The sequence below is a fragment of the Microtus ochrogaster genome, unplaced genomic scaffold (assembly GCF_000317375.1).
Source record: "Microtus ochrogaster isolate Prairie Vole_2 unplaced genomic scaffold, MicOch1.0 UNK19, whole genome shotgun sequence".
NCBI classification, from domain to species: Eukaryota; Metazoa; Chordata; class Mammalia; order Rodentia; family Cricetidae; genus Microtus; species Microtus ochrogaster.
In genome coordinates, this window is record NW_004949117.1 from 2,136,808 (window position 1) to 2,161,041 (window position 24,234).

Genomic DNA, 24,234 nt, shown 5'->3' on the forward strand with positions numbered 1-24,234 from the left:
TCTCTGAGCTCACTTCCTCTTCCTCCCAGCGTTCTGCTCCGTTCACTCCTCCCACCTACGTTCTAACCTATCAGGGCAAGCAGCTTCTTTATTTAATCAACCAATGACACTCCTCCCACCTACGTTCTAACCTATCAGGGCAAGCAGCTTCTTTATTTAATCAACCAATGACCTTCCTCCATCAGCAAGGCATTCTCATCTTCTTTCTTCTGTGTCTGGGTGACGGCTGCAGACTGAACCTTTCCTCTTCCCAGAAATCTCCTATTCTGGTCACCCCACCTATACTTCCTGTCTGGCTACTGGTCAATCAGCATTTTATTAAAATTAATACAAGAGACAAATCTTTACAAAGCACAAGACCATTGTCCCACAGCAATAGGCCAAGGGATTGAATAGACAGTCCTCAGAGGAAGAAATACAGACGTCCAGGAGATATGTGGGCCATCAGGAAAGTGCAACTGAAAGCTGCTTCATGATCCTACTTTATCCCAGTCAGAATGGCTATCATCAAACAATCAACAAATCCCATCAAATGTGTTAGGAACGTTTGTTTACTATTGGTCAGTAAACTGCTGCAGACACTGGAAGTCAACAATGATAACAAAATAACTGAAACAAAACCTACTCCATGACTCAGCTGTACACACACTAGTGGGTATGTACCAGAAGGACTTCAGGTCACAGAGAGCAAGAACTATTCACCAAGAAATGGAACCTGCCTAGGTGACCACCAACAGATGATGAATGCACAAAGAAAATGAGGTGAAGGTACACTGTGGGATTTTTATGGAGTCATGAAGAACAGTGAAGTCATGCCATTTACATCAACCAGAAACCAATGTAAGTGAAACCCTCCAAACCCAGAAAGGAAAATTCTACATTTTCTCTTTATATGTGCAATTCAGACTTAAAGTAATGGGTGCATGTACTTTCATACGTCTGTGCACAGGTAATGGGTGCATGTATTTACATACGTCTGTGCACAGGTAATGGGTGCACATACATACGTCTGTGCACAGGCAATGGGTGCACTACTTACATATGTCTGTGCACAGGCAATGGGTGCATGCACTTACGTATGTCTGCGCATGGGTCTTGAAACCAGAAGAAGGATTATGGGACAGGAAGATGGGAGTTTAAGGGAAACATAAGAAACGAGAGGGTGATGGAACTCTGGAGAAGAAAACAGGAGAAAGGGAGAAAGGCAAAGGCTCAGAGGTGAGAAGGGTGTACAATAAAACCCAACAGCGCCTGTGCAGGAAAGTGCCATAACAAACAAATTCCTGCTTATGATAACCTAAAAATATGCTTAAAGGTTTAGACATTGGATCAAAATAAATAGTACTAAAATGAAATAAAAACTTTGGGAAGCAAAAATAGCATCTTACTTTTTGTGGTTATCTGCAATCTATTTTCTTCCTATTTCATAGGTCACCTTTGCTCATAACCCTGGCAATACCATGCCAGTACAAAAGTTTCAGTAAGGGTTTGTTAGTGACTAAAGGAAAGGGCATGAGGAAAAGTAGCAATTGAGTGGGCTTTCAGGGCTCTGATGTGATTCTCTCCTGAAATGACAATGGATATAAGGTAAAACAGTTATCTTACAAAAGAAACCTGTAAGAAAGAGCAAGAGAGAAGATGAACCATGGTAGCAGCCGGGCAGCCTTGTTCCTCTTGTCTCTCCAGAGGCCCCTGGCTGGCAAAATAAGAACAGTTCTGCAGAAAATCTGACTTTACCTTTGAAATAGTTAATAAACTATATTTGGTCCCTAAATAATACCTCCATCACTTAACTTATGTTCAATTTTTGCTGTACAATAAAGTTCAAGTTGAAAATCAAGTTTCAAGTTCTAAATATCAACTTTTAATCTTACTTTTAATTACAATCAATTTCCCAGACATTGTCAAACATCAAGGAAATCCTTATAAATTATGAAGATAAGACACAGGAAAAATTATGCTTCAGAGAAAAAAATCAATATACTATATTTTTAAAGAAAAAGTAAGATTTTGAAATAGAGAGAGAGAGAGAAGAGAGATAGAAGAGCGAGCGGAGCAATGAAAACACATTAAATGAGTTGGAGGATAAAACTGAGGGAAGAGTTAGGGAAAACTGACAGAGATGAGAAATAAAGCAAATATAGAAAAATCAGACATTAGAATTCAATATTTGAATAATAGCTTGGAAACCACGCAGTACGGAGGGGGAAATAATGCATTATTATTCAAATATTTTTAGGTATAAAAGACATACATTTGCTGGTTTAAAAGGCCAGCTAGTCCCCAGAAAATCCAATGAAACAAATAGCCACACCAATATCTATTTAGTGAAACGGTAGACCTTTAATCTTCCTGGAGTGAACTCAACACAGGAGCCTGACCCAATCAAAAAAAAAAAAAAAAAAGAAAAAAAAATGAAAACGAAAAAAATCATAATTAGAATGCTTTGACCTCCTAAAAGAAATAACTGGAAGTTAAAAGGCAGTACTTGAATCAGGGCCAAATGAAAATGAATTCAGTCTTGGCGTTTACAATGAATCAAACAACCAGTTGTGAGGGTAGATTAGGGACATTTTTTTTATGCACACACACACACACACACACACACACACACACACACAAAATCAAAGCATTTATTCCTACATTAAAACAATTTCAGTTCTTATGGAATGCCACACACTGTGGTGAAGGTTTAAACAGGAAAGAGGAAGTGGTGAGGTTGATGAAGGGACAATCCCAGAACAAAGATACCAAAGCCAACTCCTCAGCAGTTGCTTCTGGAGTCTTCAAAAGGGACTTTATGGGGGTGGGGAAGAAGGCAAGATGGTAGTAGAACCCAAGAAGGGAAGAGACAATGGAGGATGGCAGGGAATCAGCCAGAGTGGGGAGGGATCATGGGGCAGGGGGGGGGGCGGCGGTAAAGGAGGAAGATGACTTAGGGGAAAGCCTGATGACACAAATATTTGAAAATACTGTAATGAGACTCATTACTTTGCGTGTTAACTATTATTTTAAAAAATTAGAAGATGAAACCAATGTCCTACTGGGTCCAAATAAACATAGCAAATGGTAATTCGGTTGCTCAGAGAGCATCTGGACTGAATTTATGGTCTGCAAAGGTGATAATAGTTCCAGAGGAAACAAAATAAAGCTTAGGAAAGCAACGGTAGCCCTAGTTTGCTACATGATCTTGCCGTGAATAGCATGGTTAGTCGAAATAATAAAGCCATTAATATTGATCTAAGCATACTCGAAGGATGAGCAGATGATGTTGCCAGAAAGACAGGGAAAACGAATACATTTTCATTCTGTGTAGTGGAAAAACCAGTTATGGCATGCTCCATTACTGCGGCTGTGGATAAGGATCTCACCATAGGCATTAGATCATACACTACAACGGCAGGAACTGAGGACATGATGCTCTGGAAGGAAAGGGGAAGACCCAGAAAGCCAAAGATCTGAATAGGCAGTGTAAGCACCCTCACGTGGTGACAGCAGTGGAATTTGTGGTCACAGCTAAGGAAAACTATGGTCTTCACAGCTGGTCTCTGCTGATGGTTCTGGTATCTGGTAGTTTTGGAAGATGGTGAGTCAGGAGGAGGACTTGGATGGAGAGACAAAAACTTTAAGCTACTCCATCTGTGGACCTCAGCATCTCTCCCTCTTTGCCTCATGATGGAAATGAGCTTCCAAGAGCATTACAGATCCTATTTCTGCTCCTGGGCTCCAATGTACTCTCAATCCCTCGTTTTTATCCAATTCTTTTTCAAATTGTGCAGGTGGAGATTTGCAGAAAACTGTTTCCACCTTAATCCAGATGGCACAGTATGAACCGTATTAGTTCATCTCTTGACAGTCTGGCACGTGACTGTCATCTCTTAGTCACATTTAATTTCTGAACACAAACGTGAACTTGGGCTTCCACATCACATGAGTCCCTGTCAACACACAGACACACCAGTTCTTTCAGAAGAGGGCACATCATGCTCACCTCACCCTTTGATTGTTTGGGGATAACTTGTTTAGCTGAGCTACACTCACTACTTCACACCCTCAAGTTTATTGATTTGGGTTCACTGAGACAAGGTATTGCTACTTAGCCTGGCTGGGACGACATTGACTATATAGACCGGCCAGGCCTCAAATGTGTGACTGTTGTTCTGAGTCCTGGGAACACAGGCATACACCACAACATGTGGCTCATACCCTTCAGTGTAAACACCTAGACAGAAAGTTAGGTACAATCCACACATCTGTATGATCTAGCGGAGAAATAGGAACAAGAAAATATTGATATTTGATGTTTGCATCAAACTATTTATGGTCATTTAACCTAGTTTTCTAACCAATAAAGTAAACATTTGGTAAATTGGACAATTCATCCCTTACCTGATTTGTAACTGAAAAACGGTCAGTGTGGCTTCCAAGTAAAACTTGACTTACCACAAGAGAGTGAGCCAGGCTTGAGCCAGTTCACAGCCCCAGAGTTCCTTACTGGGTGAAGTCAAGTCTAGAACTGTAAATCTTTCTCCTGGCCTTCCTCAGGAAGACCTAGGGTCATTTACTTAGATGACCATGTTCTGGAAAGGGGAAATAACAAGACTTTGGGGGACTCTCAAATTCTATTTTAAACTCTCATTAATTTTCAGATTAATAATACCCCAAATATCCCTGTGGTTCACCAGAGGAGGGACTTATGAAAACTGGTTGGGGTGTTTATTTGTTTGTTTGTTTTTGTCTTGAGTCTTTCTGCCAATGGGACTTGGTGATCCCCAGTTTTTCCTCATGCTTATTTCCTCTGTTGTATCCTGAACAGAATAGTTGTCTTCGGGAGCTCAAAGACTCCCACCTTCTGACTAATGTATATATGTATATTTCTATTATGTTTAAAAACATTTCCCCATATTGGTCCAATGCAGTGGCTTCTAGAAACATATTTAACATTACCAACTGAAATACCTCTAAAAAGTAAGAAAGCCATGACAAACATAAAGACGGAGACAAAATGGAGCAAGCAATGAAAGTGGAAGGGAAATGCCTGTCACAGCTCCCGTTTGCTTGCTGAGGGTGAGCCCCAAGTCTGCCCTTGAGCACCAACAAAAGCTGCTATAGCCATAAACCACAAAATGGGTGTTTGGAAAAGGTGTGTCTGTTTCGGATCCCGAGACTGAGAAAAGTCTGTGGAGGATGCTACCTGTCGTTTATCTCAGTCATGCTGCAAAGAGATTAGCTATTGTCCAAACAGAGTGAAAGAGACACCCCATCCACAGCAGTGAAAACTGAACCTACTTAAATAACTTAAATAACTGAGAATCTTCATGGCTCTCTCTTTTTCACAGTGGCGTTTGCTTCTGAAGCTACATTTGCACAAGAAAATCGAAGTATTACATGGTATTTTAGTTCAAAACTGTTGAGGGCACAGGAGACTATGTAAGGGAAATAACGTTAAAACTTTAGGTCAGATCTTGAATTTTTTTCTATAGAGCTGGTTTGATCTGAATTTCCTCTGGAATGAGCAATATGACCTTCTGGATTTTTTTTTTTCTGAGGAGATGGAGGACAAAAATCAAGAAATAGATGTTATGACATCAGCGTGGAAGCAAGTTCTCAAGTGGCAGAACACAGGATTAGCTTTTGGAAAATCAAATATTTACACGTTTTTTTTTAAAAACACTGAATAAGTGACTATGGTGTGACTTTTTAAAATAATAAACTGGGCTGGATAAGGACTGATCTGTGACCTCAGTGAAGATTTTCCTCATTAATTTAATTTACCTATACAAATATAATAAGTGAACACGTACTATCACATGCAGCTAGCAGAATGATCATTTAACATATTTAAAAGGAAGATTTTTACATAGTCAGTTTTGACACAATGGCATAAAACGCCAAAATTGTTCCAGCCTATAGTATTACATGTGCCATTAACAAATATCAACAAGGAATAAAAACACTGTGGAAAACTTTAGTCTGAGGAAATGAACATCTGATAACATAAGAGATTAAAAGAATCTAAATCAGTGAACTAATTAAAAACAAGAATCAGTGTTAAATTCAACCAAATCTGTGAACATGAACACTCAAGATTCCGAAAGTGCTAAGTATATTCTACCCTGGTCTCTGTGGTGCAGACTGAGATCGGTCACGAGCATTCATGCTCATTGTGGAATCTATGCATCTGCCGCCTGCTGAATGAAAATGTGAAGAGCCCGTCACGAGCCACAGTTCTGTCAACTGTGACCTACAGGAAGGTAAAACTGGCAAATCCCACTCTAGCATATGATTTCAAGTTTTCTGTATGCTAATATACATCAAAACACAGTTAAAAGACAGCTGATAAAACTGGAAAGAAACAGATTTACAGTTCACGTCACAAGACATAGTACATAGTAACAGTGTATGTTCAATATATCAAAACACAGCATGAAGATAATAGAAAAGGAACACATTTTGTATTTGGAGCATTCATGGAAAAGGAAACACAATGATTTAAACATACTAGAGGAAGACAACATTGTTTAAAAGCAAAGAATTACAGTTTAAAACTTTACTCTGAAGCTCTTTTGCCTACTAGTATTTAATAAATGAATTGTTTGATTTTGAGGGAGAAAGAATTTTCATATACTGGAACATCATCAAACCTTTATGGAAGGCAATTTGTGGGAAACACACACATACACACTCACACGGGATGGGGAAAGAACACAAAGGCATGCACAAATGTTTGATTCTACATTCTCAGATTTAGGAATTTACCATGTAAAATCAACTCAAGTGGTGTTTTTAAAAAAAGAAAAAGAATGACAATGTATTCGTAGGGAGCTGACTAAATATATGGAAAGGATGTGGGATGGCATAAAAAGAAGAAGGAACACTGAAGGGATAAGGAACATACTGGAAAACACACTTAACACATGGAGGTCTACATCTGTGACTACAGTATCCAACTAGCTCCATAAAGAAGGACTGGGTGAAAGAGAGATGAGCAAGAGCACACGTGTACATACACATACTTTCACATTTGTGAGTAGATACATATTGACTGTCAAGCACAGAAAAATGGTTAAAGTATTTAGAAGTATTGGACATCTACTCAAAACTTGGAATGATACAAAAATAACTCTAAGAAAGAGAACAGGCTGCCCGGGGGAGGGACGAGTGAGAGCTTTTACATAATGCTCTTTTGAAAGAACTGAAAATCTAAGCTATCTGCCTGCCATCTTGGACATTTCACATTCCTGTTCTCACAACCTTGTAGCTGGGGGTGGAGAGAGAGAGAAAGAGAGAGAGAGGGAGGGAGAGAGAGACAGAGAGAGAGAGAGAGAGAGAGAGAGAGAGAGAGAGAGAGAGAATCTTTTAAAGATAAGAATATAACCTGCACAAACACACACACTTGACTGATAAGCACCATCTTCATCCCTGGAAATCTACTCAAAACTCAGAAAGTTAATCAGGAAGAAATTGATTCCAAGGACAAGAGCTTTTCTGTCACCAGTAAATGGTGTGGACTCGGCCTTCTCGGTGTGCATCTCTGTAAACAAACACTGGGCATGTACGTATTTACAAAGCTCCTTAACCAAACCACCCTATAAGCTCGGCTAGACGAAGAGTTCCATTTAGTCTCCAGAATGGAATGACTGTGAGCCATGAGCCCCAACAACAGCACATTCTAATCTTAGGGATGAAAGGAAGCTAGGATATCAGGTGAAAATCCAGAAGAGTTTCAGATCCACCAAGGCTGCAATTTCTAAGTGGGAACAAGCTAGATTCTTGAAATAAACACCCCAAGGAGGGGCGGGCAGGGAAAATAATGTGTATAGGTAAGTTTACATTAGAAATGATGCCTGAGATTTTGAATACCACACGTGTGACAGACTTTAATCTTCCCCCCTCTTATCCTTTTCTATCATTTACAATGAAGAAAGAGACCAGGATATCATCAAAAAGTACTCAGCCACTTTCTCTTATTCTAGAGTCTATTTTAATATTAATATTTAACACATTCGACATGCTAAAAAAATACTTTTCTTGCGCATTGAACCCAGATGTTCACCATTGTAAAAATATTTCTGGTTAAAACAGGGCAACCAAGAGTAGAATTCTGAACCATTGGAGGGATACAGTTGAAAGTCATTCACAGACTTAATTCAGGATGACAATGCCTCTCTCCTATGGAGAATCCATTCACTGATGGCTTTGCTCTCAAACTCTGTAGGCCCCATAGCAAATTCCTCCAAAAAATGGACTTTGGCTAGAAGAGGTAAAAGAGAAACTGAGATCCAGATGATTACCTAGACCAACCCAGGAATAGGAGCGCTGCATGATTTCAGCCTTGTGCTCATTTCAATGGACGCTGATAAGTTGGTCAATCTTAGTGTGTGCCAGAGCAATGCTGGCATCCAGGGAGTTATTAAGGAAAGCATTTTTTCCTCCCTTGAATTTCACCCTAACAAGTGCAGCAGTTTCGGTCTGTGCACGTGAGTGTGTTGGAGGGGAGGAGAGAGTGGCATTTGTCAATCTGGAGGGGGAACTATGAACGCTAAGTTGTTTCCAGTCATTGCCAAGGTGTGTGATAAAATTTCAATGATTGGGAATGGAGAGAGGGCTCAACAGTTAAGAACACCTGTGTGCTCTTCCAGAGGACCAGGGTTTCGATTCCCGGCATCCTTATGTTGGCCAACAACTGTCCAACTCCAGTCTCTGGGGATCTGATACCCTCTTGTGGCCGTGGAAGGCATCAGGTATACAGGCATCTGCATACATGCAAGCAAAACAGCCATACACTTAAAGTAAATACATAAATATATATTTTTAAATAAAAGAGTCCAAGATTAGGTAAGCTGGATCCAAGTAACTGCTTCTGTTATATGTCTGATCAGAAGTTTGTACTCTGTGGGCAAGTGTCCTGGCTCAATTTTCTTCAATGAAATGGCACCAAACCCAGGTTTACTTAGGTGTTCTCGGGCACCAGAATTCCCAGAATAGGAATGTTACTATGCAACAGTGATGTCAGTAAAATTGTTGTGGACAAAGCAATAATGGAATAGTTGACAAATGTGGCTACTAACACCCCTATTGTTTCTATATGATTCTTCACCTCAAATTTCAGAGCATATGCAGAAACTGAAGGAATGAAAAAGGGAATTGAAATAGGATAAAATGTTACTGTAGAGCTTGGGCTAGTGGCATGCACTTGTCATAGTAGCTCTTACTTCTACCTCTTACTGAGATAGAAGAATCAGGAGTTCAAAGCCAGCTTTACCAGGATATGTTCCAGGTTGGCCTGGGCTACAATCCAGTCTCCAAAATAAAACCAATCACCAGCCTCTAAAAAGCCACTGCAATAATGTGCCTACAATGTGTCTAAAGAGGCAGCCATCTTGCTTCATTTAGCATTATAAATTCTTATCTTTCACTCAAAGGAGAAATAGACAACTTCCAATAGTAATGAATATAGGACAGATGATTTCACTAGAATAAAATAGGCATCACCTAGCACATTTAATGAAGGTATTTTTCCAAACCCAGGGCATCTAAAAGTTTAATTCACACCTTGAATTACCGCAAGAGGAGTAAGGATTAAGAATAAAACATGCATCAGTGGGAAATAAACTTTTCTTTGGGGGCATTGCAAAGTATCACACATCTTCGTGAAATTTCTTGGGGGAAAAGTAGAGTCAAGAAACTATAAGTTGCAAGGAAAGGTGGAGGAGAGGAGAGACACTAAATCTCACTCCTTAAAGTGAGACTTAGTCTTGCTCTCAGATCTGAGGAAGTCCGCCTGCAGACTGAGATTAAACTTTAAAAAGGGCAGAGGTGTGTCTTCATATCAAAAAAAAAAAGTGGTTGAAGTTTAAACTCTGTTTTTCAGAAGCAGCAGTTTCAGCCAGGAGCTCAGGAAGCAATGTCCAGAAGGCATCTTCAGTTTCTCATCAGATTCTCTTGTAGAACCGCTAATGGTGAGGTGAGCCCAGAGCTTTGGAGAGGACGCCTTGTGCATGAACAGCAAGGCCAGGGCCTCTCCCTCACTCTAGGTACTGTCCAGCTTGCACAATCCGTCTGTGAAAGCCTGGTGAGCATTTCTTCCTGCGTGAGGCTCTCTGCACGCTGTCAGTGCTCTTTAGGACCTCAGGGAAACCCGAACGAGCGTTTCTGGCTTTAGGACCCAGGAACTCTGAGGCAGCCTGGCTTTAGATGCCGTGGACCACAGCACCACCTACTTATAGAAGCATCCCCGAGCCTTAGCTTGTCTGCATCTCCATCGGAAAGTGCGCTGGCCACATCCCTTCAGCCTCCGGGCAGTGTGCTGTCTTCCCCAGCGCGGGCAGGGAGAAACCTCAGCTGTGAAGTGGTGGTGGAGAGATCCCTGGAAGCAGCGACTGGACCCGGACGCCGAGAGGAGAGCGGACGCGCCCCTCGCCCGGGAATCGCTCTCTCGGGCGGAGACCCAGCATCCCAGTGCTTGCGGTCGCGCTTGCCCGCCTGCGCGCTCCTGCCAGGCGCCGCCAACCCTGAGGACCCTCGGGGTCCGCGGACCCTGCTGCAGCCGGCCCAATCCTATAGCTGCCAAGAGCTCTCGGCGGGTGTTGGCAAACTTTTTCCGAGCCCACGTGCTGACCAAACAGCCCGGCTGGCTTTCCGAGCCTGGGATGGAGCGCCGCGCCTAGGCACGCCGTGCAGCCTGAGACACGCGCGCACGGTAGGCGATCCACACCTGGTGCCACGGCGCGGGGATAGCCCAACCCGGGCGCGAAGGGCTCAAGAGCGCCCCTTTAAAGCCCTGCGCTCCGGTGCTCTTAGGACGCTTTTTCTTCCGCACAACGCCCTTTCCCCAGGGTCAGAAGCCGCTGCGCAGCAGAGGTTACTAATTCACTGATTGTAATCACCTTTCTCTCCAAGTCGCCTGCAGCTGTGCTATCTGCCCTGCCTTAAACTGCTCCGTGGCTCGTGCCAGTGAGTTCGCGTCCTCCCGCCTTCCTTTCTTTAAATCAAGAGGCGCGAAGGTGCCGGTACCTCCTCTGGGTTCTCTCGATCCCCCACCCACCCTGCTTCTCTTTCCCCGTTTCCCAGGTTCACGGCGGAGGGAGAGATGCTCAGCGAGCCAAACTGATCATTGCAGCCAGTGGCATCTGTCTCGAGTCCTCCCTAAGGAGCGCAACCCGCACTGTCTCCTCGCAGGAGCCCCGCGTTTCCTCGACTTTGAGAGGCGTCTCTCCCCAGCCCTACCGTCCAGATGCGTTTTCGCCTCTTCTCTTTTGCCCTCATCATTCTGAACTGTATGGATTACAGCCAGTGCCAAGGCAACCGATGGAGACGCAATAAACGAGGTGGGTCGCTCTGGGCTGAAGGTGCGTGGGGTTCCTAAATAGGTGGGAGTGTCGGGAGTGCTCATTCACACCTAGGCTTTTAGGACCCCAAATATGGGGACCTCAATTCTTGTGTGGGCTACAACTGCCCACTCTCAGGGTCTCAGTGCTCCGCAGAAGGCTTTCTTCTGCCCCTAGTAGGCGCGGTGAGACTCAGAGAGAAGAGCTGGGAGGGAGCCCGGTGAGTTAGGCTTTTCTCCCGCAAGCGCTCAGGGATTCATCCTGTGGTCCACAGTCTGTGCCATCTCTCTTGAACTCTTCTTTGTGACATTTCTTATGTGACATCCATTTTTCTTTTGTCTTTTTAATCATCTTTCTCGAAGTGCAAGAGTCCTTAATTTCCCGACCCACGTGCGCCCTAAATCCTGCCCAAGATAGCTTTAGACATGGTCTGGCGTGGGGGTGTGTGTTTGGGGCGGGGGCGGCGGTGTTGGGGAGGAATGGTCAAGTTGCTTGGTAGAACCTGAGTTGCTAAGAAAAAAAAGCAACACTGTTCTCTTTTTCTGGAACCCTAGAAGAGATGGGAACTTAATGAATTAAGTAGCAACTCCTGCACTGGCGTTCTCCGGGAGTTCTCCCCTGCAGCGGGAATGTTTTTAAAAATAGACCCATGTTGCCCAGTTTGTTTGCTTTCTCAGAGCGGCTATTTCGGAGAAGGGTTTTTGTCCTCAATGAAATTCACTTGAGACTTTCTAAATGCTCACTTCTCCGTCACTTTTGTGAGGGGTGAAGGCAGATGGAAGCCTCCAGAAAGATTGCAGAGAATTCGACTTTAGAGTGCTCGTATTTCTGTACTTCTGTCTTCCAGTCCTTCTGGGGGGCGGTGGCTAAGGCAAATGCATTTTAGAGCATGTGCAGCCAGACACAATGCAGTCTTCTGGAGGGACTTAAACATAAGCCACGCAGGCATAACGATGAAGCACCAGCGTAGAGTTTTGTACAACAGCCTTTTGTTAGCACCTGAGGAGAGTCAGTTGCCTCTGACTACCAGCTTGGTCTTTTGCGCAGTTAGAATTTGTCATGGTTTAGAGACCTTGGTTTTGTTTTTCCAAGCTATAAACATCTCCATTTCTGGTGAGTTAAGGACTCTGGCCCTGTAGCTAGTTTTGAAGACTTTTATATTATTATCATCACTACTATTGACAGTTTGGGAGGCATTAAGCTGATCTCATCAGCTGAAGAGCTTGGCCTGTGTCAGGGCAAAGCTGTGGGTCACTGATGATGATGATGATGATGACGATTCAGGAACCAGTGTTCTTAATTGTTGCTATGTATCTCTGGCTTAATAAAAAGGACACACATACTCAAGCCCATGCCTTTATGGGCTTCATTTATGACACTTGTAAAATATTTCTTATTTTCAGAGATTACTGCATATAGAAGCATTAAGAGAGAAAGTCCCCTCCAAAGGCTGTAACAGCTTCATGTTGATACCTGTCTTTGGAAAGTGGTTCTCTAGCTCACCCCTTCCAGTGGGCTCTTTTCTCTGTGCCATTATTATATTCCCAGGCATTATTTGGCAGAGTTGGCGAGTTTTTATTATACTGTCTTCCAAAGTGTTTGGAGAAGCCACCCTCGCTGTTAAAAAACTGGACTTGTAATGAATTTCACTGGAAACACTAGAGTGCATCAAGTTTGCAACATAGAGAAGTAGCTAAAGCTCCTTGGAACATTCTTGATTATTACATGACTTACTAATTCAGCAATGGAGTTCTGATTCCCATTGCTGGCCCCTGTGCCTGAGTGGCAAAGAGTTAAGCACATTGTCTGAGAACTTAAATGTGGAGATGTTGCTTGGTGGAGAATGGCATTGTAGCACTCCTGCGGCCAGAAGCGATACTGCATGCTTTTATTTCTCCTATAGGGCCATCTCCTTGGCTCTCTGCCTGTACTTTTCTTCTTGGGTATTGGAATTAGAACCTGTTTTCTTTTTTCGGTGCTTGCTTTAGCAAAATCACTTGTAGCCGTTGCTATCTACAGTCCCAAACTCTGACATAAAAAAAAAAAAACAATTAGAAAGTGTGCAACAGCAATTTGTGCCAAATCAACTTTGTCATTTCACAAAGTCTGAAGGCTTTTGAGTACATGTCGATCAGGATGGCTGTTTTAAGAATGCCCATCGAAATATGTTTCTGGCTTTCTTCTCTCCCACAACAGATGTCTCTTCCTGAATCCCAAGTTTATGCCTAAAATAACTACAGGTTTTTTTTTTTTTTAAAGTGACCACACTATCTGTGCCAACAAAGGGTGCACTGTGTTTTTAATTAAAAGTGGAACTACTTACAGGGCTGGCTAGACAGTGCAGGGTCATAGTAGCCTTTCTGCCCCGCAAGGAAGCTTAAGGCCTGTATTGTGAGAATATTGAAACGAATAGAGATGTAACTCAAGTTGTGTGACTTGCCCCTCTTCCCAAACTTAAGCTGGTTTTAATTGATCTCATGCCCACTGATTGATCCTACACCAATTGTCGTGCATACCAAACAATTGCCTTTTCCAAAGGAGATTGATTTAAATTAGCTTTTTTCTTTTTTTTTCTTTCTGTGAATGCCTGACTACCAGCCAGATCGTTTCAGGAGTGACAGTTGACATGCTAGAGCCCATTGTGGTACCAACATTTCCCCTTGGCCTTTTGTTTTGCATAGTGGCAGTTAAATATTACCTTCTAGGGGAAAAAAGTGATTACTACTTTAAAGAAAAAGGCGTTGTGGCATAAAAGATGAGTTATTTCCTTGGCTTTGTGCTGGGATACAGGCAGCAATGGTACCAGGGTTGGTTAGGCTTGCCCCTGGGACCTGAGTTTTCTTTTTTCCTTTCTTTCTTTTTCTTTTCTGTAGCCCATCTGCAAATAATCAAACCTTCACTGTGGCACATTCTCAGAACTCCTTTGGCATTATGTTTAGTCTGCTCCATGATCTCAGATGCTCCTTAATATCATTTTCTTAATGAAATAAAATCCTTGGCAGAGATCAGATCATTTAGTCAGTTAAAATCAATTGCATCCAGGCTGAAATGGAGAGCAAATGTATCATTTAGCCCTATGTTTTATTTCAAAAATATCCAAAGGATTGACAAAATAAAATATCGACTTTGTCAACTTGGGGCAAGACTTTGTCCCATGAAGACCATCGTAGACTGCCGCTGGATTTTCTTCCCTTTGTTTTATACAAGTGCACTTGATGGTCACTAGTAGGGCCCAGCTGAAATAATGCTATTAATTGGGCACAAACACAGTGCTGAGTATCTGTATCTATGTAGAAGGGATACACGTGCCGATGTTTGGGCAGGCTGATTGACAGCCCATGTTCGGTCTGCATGGTAAGTGTCCACACTCGTCAGCCCGTTCATCCCTCTTCACGCAGTATGTAGACCCCACTAGCTGCTGTTAGTCATCGCTGTTTGCATCTGCCTTGAGGTCTTATTTCTATTCTTAAACGGGGTTCCTTACTCTTATTTATTTACTTTATGGGGTGATTGTAAGTCACATTTGGAGCCAAGTGACTGAAAATGTAAAATATAACTTTATTATGGCTTTTCAGAATTTCTTGAGTTTGGAAGGCGGTGGCAGCTTTTACCACTTCCACTCCGCGGATCCAAGTGGTGACAGCAAAGTCGGGGATGAACCTAGGAAAGATCTCAAAGCTTTTGCAAGCAGCCAGGCTTGGGGACCTGTAACTGGTGTTGCTGGCGGGCAACTCCAAGTGCTATTGCTTGTATCTTCTCCTCTCAGAAGCTTCCAGTTTCTTTCGTCCTTAATGTCTTGTGTTCACAAAATTACATTTGGTTTCTTCGACAAGACGAAGTGTTTATCACAGTGTTGTGTTTCTGGCAGCTGAGGTTGGAGAAAAAGATAAACACTTTCTCAACTGTGTAGAGATAAATTAATTAGTTTGTCATTTATAATTTAATGAAGAGATTTGGAGGTATTTGTTTTCAGTAAGTACTTTTTAATAATGGCTTATTTCTTCTAGTAGCCTTTCAAAATACAAGCTAGCACATGGTGCGTATTAACCTACATTTAAAAGCTTCAAAACACATTTCATGTGCTTGCTTGCTTTCCAAAGCTCCGACGTAGTTCAGAAAAGTTGATGTGATGTTTAACTTGCAACGCAAACAGGCTCTTTCTTTTCTTCACTCTTATTTTTCCCCATTGGCTGCTTTTGCTTCCAGCATGATTGCGTCTGTTTTCTGGCCAGGGTTTTAACCAGTACAAGGCGGTCAGAAGATTGCTGTGCTCACACCAGCATCTTCTTTGCCACTGACACTTGGAAGGGATTCAGAATAGGTGATGTTCTCCCAGCCTTCCATTTAATTCTGGCTTACTCCATGTGCTCTGAAAACCAACCGTGAGTAGCATGCAATATTTGCAGCAGTCGCAAGTTGGAAATGACACTTCTAATTCCTTAATGCAAAACTACCTCTTGATTTATTCGGGAACTGGTCAGTTCATAGAGAATCCAGGCTTCATATCCTTTTGTTTCTTTTATTTCAACTGACTGCCTTTAAATCCCACATCCAGCCCCTATTTCTAGATATATTCACTCACCCCCCCCACCGAGTCCAGGAAACAGATGACAAATGAATCTTTCACTATAATACTTGGTCAACACTCTGCTGAAAAGATAATGAAGTTTTTTGGTACTTTTCAAGATGTCATTAGGGTCATTATCCCACCCTCTCATTATCAATAGCAAATTAAGGATTAATCACCGGGGGAAGACAATATTATATTTTCAGCTGGAGCAAATGTACAAGATGCTAGTTATGTTACTAAACTGCATAGAGAATATATGTATATGCATGTATCATAATGAAGGTATATATACATGTATATTTTCATGTGTGTGAGAAGAGTACAATAGAAAAGATTTGATAATGGAGATTGCACTTTTCAGAACTAAATTTTTTAACCTATGTTTAACCTGTGGTTTTTTTTTTTAACCTTTGATTTCCCCCTTAAGATGTAAAGATCAGTACTGTGGTGGGGCGATGAGATGAGGGTATTAATCTCCTCCAAAGCCTGTCTCACCTCTCTTCTCTTCTGTGGGACCTTTCTCTCTCATGGACTCTTTAGGTAGGCTGCAGTGCTGCGAACCCCAAATTTTGTTTTAAATTATCCTTTAGTTAACGCGCACAGTAACGAGCTTTGTCGATAACCCCTCTGCACATAACATGTCATCACAGTTTTTTTCATGTTTGACCCCTCCCACTGGCCTTTCCCAACCCTTCCTGCCTTGCTAGCAAACTGCCTCTCAGAGAGTGGCCCCCTTGTCTTTGTGTCCCATGTATTCCTTTGCCTTCTCTTGTCCCACGCCTCCCTCATCACATCTCTGTCCAGTCACCTGTCCTTCACTTGCCTCCTCTTCCTTGCCCGGCTTGGTAATCTTGTGGGTTTCCTTCCCTCGGCAGGTAGTTACAATCTGGCTTCCACTCCATCCTTTTCCTGAGAGGATTTTCTATTCCAGATGATTGGACTTTGCTTTTATGGTAGCTTTAGGTAAACAGCAAAGCAGCTGAATGAGAAAGCTGCTTTTAGAAGTTTATGCATTTGTGTGGGTGTTTTGTCTACAGTGTGCTTGAGCACTACATATAATAGTTTGTTCCTAGTCCCTGGAGACCAGGGATGCGGATCCCCTGAGAGTGAGCTACATACAGTTGTGAGCTGCCGTGCGGTTGCTGGGAACTGAACCCTGGTCCTCGGGAAGAGCAGCCGGTACTCACCATCCTGACCTGAAGAGTTTTCTTGATGGCCATTCATACTTTGTACTTTCCTGTTGACATCATTTTGATCCTCCATGACTCATCCCTCAGGAGATATCCTTTCCTTTGTGGAGGGTTTCTCCCTCTACCTAGTGATGCCATAACATAGGTTGTGGCTCCAGTTTTCTCTCCATTTCTGTTGGTCAGTTCTTATTCAGAGCTGGTAGAACCCAATATTATTTGCCTTTACTCTCTCCATTTCCTTTCCATTCCTGTTCCTTCAACTCTTACTTCCAAAAGCAGCCTCCACTTCTCAAGTTTTCATTTTGAGCCTCAGATTACATCACAGTCCGACTTCCCAACCACTAGTAATACTTGGATAGATGCTTTATGTAAACTCGAGCTCACCAACTTATTGCCTTCTCATGGCTCCCCCTGGATATGTGCCTTTACTTAGGTTCCTGGTTTCCACTCATGGGCTTTCTGTGTGTTGAGACTGTGTGAGCCTTGCTCTTGTTTTGCTATTTCTGTTGCCCTTCTAAAATGTTCATTAGTTCAATATAGTTGAAACTGTCCTTTATTTTAGAGCTGTGGGTTTCAGCCTTCCTAATGCTACAACCATTTAAACGATGCTTTAGAGCAACTCCTTATGTTCTGGTGACCCAGCCCTCCAAAGCATAAACTTATTTTTACTGCTACTTCATAACTGTAATTTTGCTACTGTTATGAAGAGTAATGTAAATATTTATGTTTTCAGATGATCTTAGAAGATCCCTGTGGTGTAAGGGTCATTCGACCTCTGATAGGTTACAACTCACGGGATGAGAACCCCTGCTGTAGAGTGTGTTTATATTTAACAGGTATAATTTTTTTTATGTCCAAACATTCCCTCTCTTGGACCTCATAGTCTCCTTATCTAACAACCTCTGTCTTCCATCCTCCATCCTTTTGAATGATAGCATGTGTGCCATCCACAGCCACATATCTGCGCATTCTTTGCTCATGAACCCCAAACACTCCCGCCTCTATCTTACCCACAGAGTCAGTGTCCACCTCTCAGTGTCTCCCAGCCTCTTCCCAACCCCCGCAAACACCACATAGTTAAATTGCATCAAGCTACCTCACTTGTATTGTGGGGTTGTGTTGGGTTACCCAGTTAAAATGCCCTTGCTTCTGGGATGCCTTCATGGAATTACCTGCTTGCCTTTCCTGAGGCCCAGTAACATTACCCCTGTTTAATTTCTTAGCTTTTCATGCTAACCCTAAATGGTTCTTATTTTCTTCCTTATTTTGCTGTGGGTGTTATTTTATTTTGAGCTTCTTTTGATCAGCATTAAGAATTGCCATCTTGACAATCCCTGCTGTACCCAGCAGAGTTTCCTCTGTCTAAACTGCCGTTAAACCAATAGATATCAAATAGATTTCATTGTCTGGTCTTAGGAAATTTTGGTGACTTAAGGTTTTAATGCAGTGTTTCGCACATAACTGAAGTTCGAATGCTTAACTGCCAGTTGTAGTTTCGTTATTTACTGTGAATGTCTAAGCATTCTCAGCCATCACACGTTGGAAGTCTCAGAAATTCACAGTACACGAGCACCTGCCTACCACTTAAATGATAGACTTTCCTAAGTAGCTTTGGATTTGGGGCCAGGGTAGGGAAATCTCTCGGACAGGCATGCCCGCATTTCTAAAATCACTTCTTTTAGAGAAAGAGGCGATAATGGACTTGCATACCCTGCGTAATTTATTCATGTGAATGAATAAATCATCAAGGAGAAATTAAATGAAAGATATATGATGTTTAAAGGACTTTTATACTAATAATATAGATAAATCAGTGCAAGAAACATTTAACCTTTACTTTTATACTTGTGACTTGGATACAATACATTCATGAAATCATAGCTCTGAGAGATGCAGGCGTTCTCGTGTGTATGAAGTCAGATTCTTCCATAGATGTGAAGAAGCCAGGTAGAGTTGGATTCAGTAATTTCTTTCAGAATCCTGGCATTTTGTTGCTGTGTGGAGGTGGGGCTTGCCTGACAAGGAAGATGAGCTGCTTAGTAAGATAGTATGTGAGTTTTAAAGCTAGTAAGTCAAGAAGAACATGAGTAGAACCAAACCTTCTAACCCTTTTGAATTAATCATCATCTCCCCACACAGTATGGTATGTCTTTATAGAAATATGTGCTAAAAATACCAGTCAATAAAGAAATAACATTGAATAAGTGGAAGTTAAGGAACCATAATTATGTTGTAGTAAAAATTTGCATAATTGTTATGTTTTCACCATTCCAGTATATGAATTGTAGCAACTTCTTATTTCTGATTCTAGAGCCAGAACATGTGACTATGAGTATATATACATATTCATGTTTGCATTTCTCTATATACATGTATTTGTGGTGGCATGTATTTTATGGATATGCATACATTATAATCAGAATAACCAATAAAGAGTAGATAAACTTATCAACATATTTCTACTTTTTTACTCTAACATGTAGTGGAGCCCATTAGAGGTAGCTTTTTTTAACTTGTCATTTGAGGAAAATATTTATAATTTACCTGAAGCCACTCCATTTTTATGATATATTGCTAGAAAGGAATACTTACCAAAGAGAAGTATTCTTGCTCAGCTAATTTCCATTGAGCAGAGGTGGTTAATTTGGGCTTTGAGAAAGGGGCAAAAGCTTGTATGCTTCCTGAAATTAAAAGAAATTTGTATCTTTTGAGGGGCAGGAAGAACAAGCTAGATCTTGACCTTTCCTGAAAGTGTCCAAGTGGTCCAGGCTTCAACTCTTCCCTTTCATAGTTTAAGAAATGTTGATTAATTGCCTAGTGGAGAAACTTTCTTCATGAACATGGTGTCTAATGGCTGCTTCAAGATGATGCACATTTTCTTTTCTAGAAGGTTTTACGTCCTGTAAAAAGGTTCCTGTGGGGTTTCAGCTATTCACTAGGGCTACACCTATCACAATGCCACACCAGAAGCCACATTAAACGTTGTCAGTGGCAGAGTCACCTCCTTCAGAGAACAGTTCACCTTCCTAGTAGAAAAGCCCTCTTCAGGAGAGCACAGCTCTTCCAAGCATCTCCTTCACCTGTCTTCAGAGAGACAAGAAACAGTACCTCATTAAAGACCCAGTTCTAGTCCATGGATATAAAATACCCAGGGTGCTATCAGTTTCTATGTTTTTTTTTATTTTTTTAATTTTTTAGCTCTTCAGAGATGTTAATTTGTGTGTTGGTTGCTCCACTGGCTTGTGTCAGCTTCTGGTATGCAAAAAGCAAGACTTAAAGATGGTTGCTTTTTTTTCCTGAGGAAGCAACATTAAAACCATCATATTTGGACTGAAAAAAAAGATAGTTGATAATTTTACATAAATCTAGAGAGCTTATAAAACATACTGAATAGAAGGGATTTTGTTAAAACTTCAAATGATCTAATTTCATCCCAGTAACAAGGATTATATCTACCTATCCATTTCTGAATACAGAGGGACAGTTATAGTGATGTAAATCTCTGCTGTAATTTTCAGCCAATGGTATTGAGCACCAGTTACATTATGACTGGATACATCAGGCTATCAGTGTATGCAATGCTTAGAGCCAGGATTCAATATGCCTGCATTCTGGAGTGGGGCGCTTATGCTAGATCCTAGCTTTTATGTCGACACATTAAATGAGTTTTGTACCACAATGACTTTTGTCCCTTACCTGTTGCCATGGAAGTACAGCTTGTGAACCAGCCACCTCAGCAATTAAAATGTATAGACCAATAGAGGGCACACTTCACATTCTTTTCCTGCTTTGTTCTTAACGTTCCTGTAGGGGATTTATACCTATTTGATGCTTTGCAGCCCTGCTCTGCTTCTCCGCTGATACTGCGATTATCGTGATGCCATTAGATAGAGGAACAAAAGCCTTGAGGACCCAAAGCTTTAACTGGTCCCAAGTCCTTTTGGCTTTGGTTCCTCATCTTCTCTCCAGGAAGGCAGTCCAAGATAACCTTACAGTTTTAGTGCCTGGGATGTGGATATTGAAGTTAGAAATTGCCCTAGCTTGCAATTAAACACCAACTTCTACACTCTCTTAGGAAAATTTCAATTTTAAAATATTATGAAGATGTTTTCCATTAAAGTGCATCCTTAAAAGCTTAAGCTGTTGATGAAGTTTGAAAGTACCCAGAGGAGTCCAAATTCACATTTCTCTTTCATCTCTACAGCTGGATCCGTCACCACATATACACGCATACCCTCATATTTCAGTGCTCACGTGGTTATCTCATCTTCTTGAAAATATAAAATTTACCTTTATCAGAAAGTAATACTTTCACCATCTTGTCTAATAAAATTCATCTCAGGGTTTAAAAATCTTCTTACTTCTTTATTCTCCTCACATGTGATCAACACACCTTCCTGGTGTTCCAAGCTAGCTTTTAATGTAGAGGGGTTTGTGCTATGTCAGCGATACCGTGCACAGTTAACCCCCACTCTTTTTTGCTTTGCCCCATCGGGATGTCCAATCGGTCCTTCTCTCTCCATGAGGATGAATTGAATATAGTGCAGTATATATCCTATGATCAAATGACCCATCTGTATGCACCCTCCAAGATAGCTCCCTTTGAGAGAACTATGTTTGTTCTCAGCTATTCCATGGTCACTCCGCTGGTGGTCTTTAAATATCTTGCCCTGTCAGAGAGCTGTTTGCTCAAGGCCCCGTTAAAAGGGGGAGAATTTCAATTAGGGCTCCCAGGTGCCCATATCTAAGTGGTATAAAATAGAATAATCTTGGTCTTTGATTTTTTTTATATGTGTCCTATAGACAAAAAAGTAATTTATGAAAATTAAAGCTAACTCTTGGCACTTTTTCTTGATGTTGTAAAGGAGCTTTCTTTCTTACATAATTATCTGTGTGTGTGCATGTATGCTCTTTGTATGTCAACATATGCTTAAGGATCAGGCTTGTGGGGGGGGGGCTCTTCGGTGTTAGTTCTGGGCGATGATTGAGAGGGGGGTAGAAAACAGATGAAAGGTAGAAGAATCGAATGAAAAACTCACTCACGTTTTCTGTTTCTCTAAGGGTCTTGATTCCCTACCTAACGGTGTAGAGGAAGTAGAACGTGAAGCAGAATATAGGACATTTACTATGTTGGGTAACTGATCGTAGAAACCAAGCGGTGACTGGAAGGACGGGATGGATTGACTGAAATCTTAACTGCAGAACACAGCATTTTTACTTTTCAAGGGTAAAGAACTAATTGTGGAAAAATAGGGGGCTGGGGACAATGAATATTAGTTGTTTTTTTTTTTTTAGAAAGAGTTTTACTATATAGCCCCATCCCACCTCAGATTCCTGATTTTCCTGGTTCAGCCTTGCTAGGATTGAGATAATAGGTCTGTGATACCACATTGAACTTCATTAATGTTTGACTTAGCCTGAGATTATGATATGACAAAATATCTTACAACAAACTAATGACAGATGAAGAACACCAGTTATTCCATATTAGCATTCATCTTACTTTTTTGTTATTTGCAAATATGAAAACCTTGTTTCCAAATTAGGTCACAATCACAGGTTCTGGAATGAGGTATAGTTTTGGAGTACACAGTATTGCACATAACATGCTAACAGCATCAAACCCTGTAGTCCTTAAACCCTACTTTATTTTCATAACAGCCCCATAGACCAGATATCATTGTGTGGTGATAATGACAAGTAGCGTCCCTGAGGAGAAGTAGCAATGATGGAAGTCAGGTGTATTCCACAGAAGCAAGAGTGATCCTAATGGCAGTCCAAGGACTTGGGCAACAGTGACCTTGGAGATGGGATGCTTTAGAGAGATTTTGTACATGTTAAGTGTTTGGAGTGTGCAATCTCTAGTTCCTCTCTGCATGTGAAGTCTTAGTTAACTCCATGAATCTAAGATTCACTCACTCAGTCCTTGATAGACTAATCCACACATTGATTTTTCTTCTCATTGCTTATCCCTTTTTCGGTAGCTGAATAATGGGTTTAGCTGTTACCCCTGAAGCACACTGTCCTCTAAGAGCTGTGAGTACCTTTTAGGGGACATTATAGCAGCATCCAGATAGCCTGCTCTCATAGTCTGTGGTGTTAGAGGCATCATTTGGTCCCTGTGACGATGAGCAATATCTGCCATTGACATTAGGAAACACAGGGGCCATTCCTATTTATATGCTACGTCTGGATTTCTTGTGCGGATATCTGATTGCTTTGAGAATGTTAGACATGACTACTCTATTTTACCCACATTTCCACCCTTCCCTCTCTCCCTGCAACTTCTGTGTCCTCCTTATTCTTGCTTCAGTTGCTGACCTCTTCTTATTAGCATGTATGTGTGTGCATGTATATAAATACAGCCCACTGAGTTTATCTAATGTTGCCTGCATGTCTGTCTGTTTGGGGCAGACAGACCACTTATGATTCAGTAAGCAGTCAGGAGACTTGATCTGAAGAAGACTGATTCTCCCTCTCTCAGCAGTCAGTAGGTTCCTTGTGGCTCCTCATCTAAGGATGGGACCTTTAGAGATTTACCACATCGACACTAGTGAGCCCATTGGTGGTGGTGTTTATGGGTCTTGTTCTTAAAGTTTTTGTGCACTTTTTTTAAGTGCACAGCAAGGAAGAGGGGTAGAGTAGTATGCAAATCTTCATGTCTATTGGGAAAATTAAACAGTGGAGAATTTTCCATACTTAATGTTCTGCCATTTTATTCTTGTTGGTTGAAATGCTATAAAGCAAATACCAGGTTCATATTATCTTATGCTGTATGCCTCTGGACATGAACATATTTTTTTGCCAGAATGTAATGCCATTCAGGTACCTAAATACCTGTTATTAACCATATATAATAGAATACTTCAATTGTCTCAGTCCTCATTGTATCGCTGGCATGTATGAATCAACAGTAAAGAAAACCCACTACCCACTCATTCATTTGGTTGAATTTCCCAAAAGATTCTTTTGAGTAATTTGTTATATATTAATGCCCCTCAATTCTGATAGTTAATCTTGATTATCAATTTGACAAACCTAAGAAGAGGGACCATCAGTTGAATTATCTCCATTAGATTAACTTATAGACATATGGAGAATCATTTTCTTTTTAAAAATATTTATTTATTTATTATGTATACAA

The 24,234-nt window shown here is 41.4% G+C and overlaps 1 protein-coding gene across 3 annotated transcripts in view; it reads left to right on the plus strand.

Moving 5' to 3' along the window:
* The first annotated feature begins 10,620 nt into the window (after window positions 1-10,620).
* Rspo2 (R-spondin 2) overlaps window positions 10,621-24,234 on the plus strand; it is a 126,077-nt gene continuing 112,463 nt past the window's right edge. For 2 of the 3 annotated variants that reach the window (XM_013353912.2, XM_026789431.1), the window contains exons 1-2: window positions 10,621-10,702; window positions 11,074-11,330. In XM_013353912.2, the coding sequence (XP_013209366.1) occupies window positions 11,237-11,330 (94 nt within the window). In that variant the 5' untranslated portion in view covers window positions 10,621-10,702; window positions 11,074-11,236. Of the gene's footprint in view, window positions 10,703-10,729; window positions 10,957-11,073; window positions 11,331-24,234 lie in introns of those variants that run through there. The other variant, XM_005367514.3, reaches the window with a different exon arrangement.